This window comes from Oncorhynchus clarkii, chromosome 13 (assembly GCF_045791955.1).
Source record: "Oncorhynchus clarkii lewisi isolate Uvic-CL-2024 chromosome 13, UVic_Ocla_1.0, whole genome shotgun sequence".
In the NCBI taxonomy this organism is placed as follows: Eukaryota; Metazoa; Chordata; class Actinopteri; order Salmoniformes; family Salmonidae; genus Oncorhynchus; species Oncorhynchus clarkii.
In genome coordinates this window covers 14,414,705-14,421,899 of record NC_092159.1, presented here as the reverse complement: position 1 = coordinate 14,421,899, position 7,195 = coordinate 14,414,705, and the positions used below count along the sequence as shown (strand labels likewise).

The 7,195-nt window shown below is 41.2% G+C and overlaps 1 protein-coding gene across 25 annotated transcripts in view; it reads left to right on the top strand.

Moving 5' to 3' along the window:
* Positions 1–4,045, top strand: part of LOC139424450 (nuclear factor 1 X-type-like) — a 98,048-nt gene extending 94,003 nt beyond the window's left edge. For 23 of the 25 annotated variants that reach the window (XM_071176274.1, XM_071176295.1, XM_071176292.1 and 20 more), the window contains one exon: positions 1,332–3,883. In XM_071176274.1, the coding sequence (XP_071032375.1) occupies positions 1,332–1,346 (15 nt within the window). In that variant the 3' untranslated portion in view covers positions 1,347–3,883. Of the gene's footprint in view, positions 1–1,331 lie in introns of all 25 variants that reach the window. The other 2 variants (XM_071176279.1, XM_071176272.1) reach the window with 1 other exon arrangement.
* The last annotated feature ends 3,150 nt before the right edge of the window (positions 4,046–7,195 follow it).

Genomic DNA, 7,195 nt, shown 5'->3' with positions numbered 1-7,195 from the left:
TTAAAACCACTTTAACCAGTGTAGATGAAGGGGAGGAGACAGGTTAAAGAAGGATTTCCAAGCCTTAAAACATTTGACACATGGATTGTGTATGTGTGTCCTTCAGAGGGTGAATGGGCAAGACAAGAGATTGAAGTGTCTTTGAACAGGGTATGGTACTGGGTGCCTGGCACAACGGTTTATGTCATGAACTGGGGGGGGGGTGCAACTCTGTATTAGGGTAGGTGTTCCTAATGTTTTTTACACTCAGTGAATAACTGGTCTGAGGAGCTCTCTGGTGGCTAAACACAAGTCATGCCGGGAGAGAAAGAGAGGGGGTTAAGAGAAAGAGAGTTAGTTCAAGCTCTGTGCTCCACAGGCGAAGTCACGTCCTGACTGTCTGGTTGCCCGTGGCAACCAGACATGATGTCATAGGCAGTTTAACTTAGCCTTGAAGGGAGTTAAGGAGAAGTGGGAGTGGTCAGTCCTGCCAGGGATTACATTGGGGGAGAGAGAGAAGAGAGAGGAAGTTGGGAGAGAAAAGAGGAGGAGTTAGAAGCCCAAAAGGATCCTGGGAAAGGGAAAAGGAGGAAGGAAAGAGAGGGGAAAAGTGGGGAGAGAAACTTTCTCTCCGGGGTCCTATAGGAATGTAACAGAATAGAGAGCAGAGTGTAGCTATAGGGCCGTCAGTGATTAGCTGCTTTTCCCTGGGTCTACTCTGTGGAATGTTGTCTGGAGCCTGAGCAGAGCTGCCACTTAACCAGACCTGGGTTCAAATACTATTTGAAATATTTTCAATTGTGCCAAGCAAGCTCAATCCAGCCAAGAAACTATTTCCAATAGTATTGGAACCCAGCTCCCAGAATCAAATGCCAACCCTATAACTCTGCACCCTCAGTGAGTCTTATCAAACTGTGAAACCTGATCCTGGGAGTAGCTGCATGGCCTACAGTAGTTGACTTCATGGTGTCATTTGAAACAGTAAAGAAAGTCTTGTGAATCATGTTACATCTAAACGTTGTACTTATTGGAGACTTTGACGGTTGAAATACTACAACGTGAAAGTAGTACATTTACAAACTGTCGTCTTGAAATGACTTACTTACGTACTGTGTGAGGAATGATCAACTTAAATTGGGGTATGATCGAGGCTCAGCTCAGTAAAGGGAAAAGTTTGCTATGAAGGATGGCCCTCTAGTGGCTAGTTAATATTTAGCATGACAACATTTTTTTAATCGATTATTTTCCTGAACCATTTATTTACTTATAAATGTGTAACTGTTGAACTTAGTGATGTTACCACATGACAAAGATGAACCTGATGTTTCCTGTATTTTATTTCTCTTCTACAGTCTTGGTTCCTCTGACAAGGCCTCCAACTCAACCGCTAGAATTGTGTCATGAGAAATTTGGGAATGGAAAAACAACACAACACACAAAACAAACCAACACGGACTACAAACAAACTGCTGACACTAAAGTATTTTTGCTCAACAACCAACAACACAAAAACAGAAAATAACCCCCCAGAAGAATACCCATTTCCACGATTTGAACATTTGAACCGGAACAACCATCTCCCTATACAGAAGGCTGAAAAGAGATCGGTTGAAGTGGACAGACTCAGAACGAACGACAGAACGAGGAAGAAGAGGAGGAAGAAAGATGAGGAAATGTCACACACAAAACATGTCAGAAAGCAAACAAAAATATGCAACCTGACAACTAACTGACCAATTTCGTTTTATTGTTGTTTTTATATTTTATTTTCACAATGAAACTCCATGCAATGGCTGGGAGATCCACCCACACACAACAGTGTAAAACACATAGTTGGCAGAATTTGGTCACTTGAGCTATAGCTATAAACATTGTCACCGCCCAAAAGAACCCATTCTGTAATCCTTTAGTCTCTCCTCCTGACGGTGCTTTACGTCCCTGCTCCCTCTCTCATCTGTCAACCAGGTGTCCAGGGTTGCCCCGGCAACGCCCACAGCCTCACACAACCACATCCGACTGGCCTCACTGCCGCTTAATGTACTCAGCCCTGAATGCCCTCCCTCCTCCCTTCTTCTGATTGGCCAAACACTGGGACACCATCCAATGGTGTGATACCATCTGCACTAGATGGCTGGTTTTAGCTTACCCTCTTGTGAAGAGCGATAGCCAATAGCATGAGCCGAGAGCGAACACAAAACAGTCAGTCAGTCAGACATGAGACAGTCAGACATAACAGACAGAAAGTCAGTCAGTCAGACAGACATAACAGAGAGACAGACAGACATAAGAGACAGACATAACAGACAGTCAGACAGACAGACAGACAGTCATACAACACTATGCCCTCTTTCGTCCCCTCACCTATGCACTACTGAAACAAATAAGGGAGGAAACAGAGCGATCCAGCAGGTCGCTGAAGGCAGTGTGTGTGTGTGGGCAATGGGCTGTGGCTCTGGCATCCTGGCACTCACACATACACGCACTCACGCAGACTCAAAGTACGTACACACACACACACAGATCATTGTCTCCAGAACCCACACGTCTGGCAGACACAACTGATTCACTGACAATACCATTTTGTCTGTGTGTCCTTCACAGTAACATAATACATGCATAGGATCAACATCATCATGTAATAACTAGCTTTCTTTTGGTTTGTAGCCGTTTTCTTGCATTTCATTTTGTTTGCCGGATTGGTTTTGGTTTTGTCTCACTTGGATTCTTTTGCTTATGTTTGACCTTCTTCCCTGAGATCTTTTTCTTTCATCCGCTTTTTATTTTGCAGAAAAAATATCATCTTCGTTTGCAATAACAGGCATCTCTGAAATCTCTCACAAACACCAGTACAGGAACTTGCGACAAGCCCTGCCCTGCTTCACCCTGTAACCACAGTCCATTCACAGTAGCGCCCGGAGGAACACACGCGGACACACCACCGTATCAAAATGCACACTACTAACACCGTCACCCTGATTCCAAACACAAAGGTGAGCCTTTATGTACGAGTTTCTCCAAACTGCCTTTGATAATGGTTTTTCATTCATTTTGACATTTGTCATTTTTTAATTTGAGATACCTTGTTTTTTTCTATTGTAAATGTGATTTATTAAATTGTTATTGATATTGTCATTATTATTTTTTATCATGACACAATAATTCAAACAAAAAAAAGCCAAACCTCACAAAATAACTGGACTGCCTAGCTGTTGGTTTCTTCCATGTGCAGGGATAGAATTGTCTGACAGCCCAGGCACTCTGAGTTTATAGTAAAATTAGCTCTATGTACTCAAATCATATATCACAACTATAACAATCTATGGAAGTGCCTCTGTACTCCCCTATCATGCAATTAGTTCAAATTCAGGTTGATGTTTTTGTTCACATATATGCTAAAGCTACAAAGAATGGTGATGTTTCTTCCTATATGGAAACCATTGGCTATAGGACAGAATCTTTGTAGAAGACTGCAAAATGTTATAAAGAGAGAGAGAGAGAGATCTTAAACATATATATTTATGGTATATGCTCCTTTTTTAAACTTGACTAAAATGAGCTTGTTGGCAGTTTAGTTATTTTCTGAACTCTTGAGCTAGCAGAATTCCATGATGGACAGCACCTCACTGTCACCATGACAATTCAATGAGCACCCACCCAACCTCCACAAATCTACAGTGCAACATTCAAAAAAAAACGAAACAAAAATGTCCATGATGCAAAATAGATGAAACATGTCAAAATCGACAATGGAAAAATTGAAGAAAAAAAGTGTTTGTTTTTTGATGGAAAGTATTATTGTTGAAAGATATGTGTCGATTGAGCCACGTGCAATGCATTGGGTAGATTCATTGTGTTTTGTCTGTTAGAGATTTTTAAGAAAGCTAAGAAGAAAAGAGAAAAAAAATCTATTTGTTTCAAGTCCGATGTGCTCCTGGACTCTAAACTAACAGAGCCATATCCTAGTCTTTGTAAGTTGGGGGTATTTGTTTTTATTTTCCTTTATTGTCTCTTTTTTAATGTTTAACGTGTAATCATTTGTTTATAAAAAATGTTTGGAGGGGCTGAAGGAAGAAACATTTCTTACAAAATGTTTAAAAACAAATTGAACATGGAATGAAAAACCGGTGAAATGAAAAACCGCCACTTTTACACACTATAAAGTACATTCAAACTATTACAAAATGAATGATAATGAACAAAATAATGACTACCTTTAGGAAACCGCATTTATTACTCCTCTTCTCTGTTCCTATTCCTTCTCCTGTTTGTAATATTGAGTGGAGGGAGGGGTTCCTATTCCTTCTCCTGTTTGTAATATTGAGTGGAGGGAGGGGTTCCTATTCCTTCCTATATTCCTCTAGTAGGTTGTGAAACAAAAGGCATTTTGGTTCAACCTTTAGATAGGACGAGAGCTGTACTGTAGGCTTATCAATGCCCACAACTACTTCTTCTGATTTCTCCCAGATTATTATACTCCTCTCTCTGAGTCTGAGCAAGGGAAAAAAAAACAGGAAAATGGCAGCTTAGAATTTGTTTCATTTGAGGAGCCAGCCAGTCTGTCAGAACCATGACGTAACGATAGAAATACAGTAGGCCTATGCAAAGTGAGCTTCCCTCCACCCCTTCCTTCTCCACCCTCTCCCTCATTCCCCTGTAAATTCACCTTGACTAGTGCTTGTGCTGTAGTGTAGTTTCCCAGCAGTTAAAGGTTGTCCCTTAAAAGTGCCTTTTGTTCACAGACTCCATTTTGTAATCCAGATCGCTCCCCTTTCATTCGAAATAATTCAAGGTAGAGGTGGAAGTGCCCCTAAGTGCAGATCTAGGATCAGTTTACTGTATATCTTGACCTGAACCATTAGGAGGGGATATGCAAAACTGACCTTCGATCAGTGCTTAGTGAGCAACTTCATCCCACCTCAACCTTTGAAAAATGATCCCCCTCCATTGTATCAACCTTCCCATAAATCCTTTCCCTTTTCAAAATCCGTATATATATAGTACAAAAGGAAACTGGTGTGAATTAGTTCTTTACTTTTTATTGATAAATGATGAAAAAAAAATACTGAAAAGGCAAAAAAAACTTGTTCTCGTTCCCCCTTGCTCTCTGGCTTTTTTCTTCTTCCCTCCGTCTCCTCCTCTCCTCTCCTCTGTCTATCTGTTCTCTCGTAGACACCGGAGTAGTCTGTAACTGTGTCCTCTCTCTCTCCTTCCCCCTCCCTCCCTTCCTTCCTTCCGTTGATGGAAGGGGTTGTTGAAAAAAAAAATGGCCGAAACTTTTTGTCTTGAGCAGAATGCAGTTAGCTCACGTTATTCTTGTCTGTATTGCCTCTTCTTCACATTGTATACCATTACCCATCCTCTTCAGCTTCTCCATTCAAACAGCTAATGTAAGTGAACAAATTACACCAATGGGCTTTTGGGGGTGCGCCTGCCCAGTGTAGGGTAGGACTGGGTGTTAGGGGTTATGGGGGTAAAGGTCTTAGGGGGTCAATAATGTTGGGGTAAAGGAGAAATAATAGGGGTACCTTTTGGGTGTTGGGGGGGGGGGGGGGGCTGCTCTTCTGCTGTGACAAGTTAAGAGTTTTTATTTTATTTATTTTGTTTTATTTTATTCCTTTATTTTTATTTTTGACTTAATTTGGATTTTTGCTTTCATAGTTCCTAACTATCAGGGTATGCCGTCATTGAAACTCTATAAGAGAGTCTTGGACTGTAAATGAAATGCTACAAGCACCTTATAACTACTGGCTGAGAAAAGGGGGTTTGCAATACTACCAGCACACACACACACCTAGTCATGTATCAAATACTCTAAACTCTTGTATTATTATTGTGAGGTTTTATCTAGTGAAGCCAGGAGCAGTATTAGCCATTGGCAAAACACACACCACAACCCACCATATAGAGCCAGCGTGAACCAGGCTTGAGGCATACTCTCAAGTGAAACGTAGAGATATCAGTTTGAATGCCAGGCTCTAAAAACTCTGTTCCGTTTTGAGATTATTATTATTTTTATTTTTTTCGTGGTGTCTAGACAGTACGCCCTTTGACCCCCGACCCTACGCCCTCAGAGCAGAAGAGCCCCACTCATGCCTGTAGCTCTGTTTGAAATGGCACCCTATTCCCTATATAGTGCACTACTTTTTCACTATTCCCATAGGGCCCTGTTCAAAAGTAGTGCACTATGTAGGGAATAGGATGCCATTTTAAATGCATCCCATGTCTTTGTGTATAAGAAACACCCCCAGAGCTCTATAGGTGAAATGCATGTGTTAATTACAGTTTCTTTTCCATAAGAAGAAAAACACAGTTTGAGCAGAGCAGCACCTTGATTGAATAAAAGGATGTTCTTGACTGTAGCATCTTGACTGTGTTGTGTCTTTATTTATGATCATGACTGAGAATGGAAATGATGATAGTGGAACCTCATACCTACATGACAAGTTCAGGTAGTTTGATGTGGAAAGGTAGCCATACAGTGAAGGATGTTCTTGACTGTTGGATCTGTGTTGTCTTCATTATAATGACTGGAAATTAATATGATGAAGGGATATACAGTGGGGCAAAAAAGTATTTAGTCAGCCACCAATTGTGCAAGTTCTCCCACTTAAAAAGATGAGAGAGGCCTGTAATTGTCATCATAGGTACACTTCAACTATGACAGAAAAATGAGAAAAGAAATCCAGAAAATCACATTGTAGGATTTTTAATGCAAATGATGGTGGAAAATAAGTATTTGGTCAATAACAAAAGTTTATCTCAATACTTTGTTATATACCCTTTGTTGGCAATGACAGAGGTCAAACGTTTTCTGTAAGTCTTCACAAGGTTTTCACACACTGTTGCTGGTATTTTGGCCCATTCCTCCATGCAGATATCCTCTAGAGCAGTGATGTTTTGGGCCTGTTTCTGGGAAACACGGACTTTCAACTCCCTCCAAATATTTTCTATGGGGTTGAGATCTGGAGACTGGCTAGGCCACTCCAGGACCTTGAAATGCTTCTTACGAAGCCACTCCTTCGTTGCCCGGGCGGTGTGTTTGGGATCATTGTCATGCTGAAAGACCCAGCCACGTTTCATCTTCAATGCCCTTGCTGATGGAAGGAGGTTTTCACTCAAAATCTCACGATACATGGCCCCATTCATTCTTTCCTTTACACGGATCAGTCGTCCTGGTCCCATTGCAGAAAAACAGCCCCAAAACATGATGTTTCCA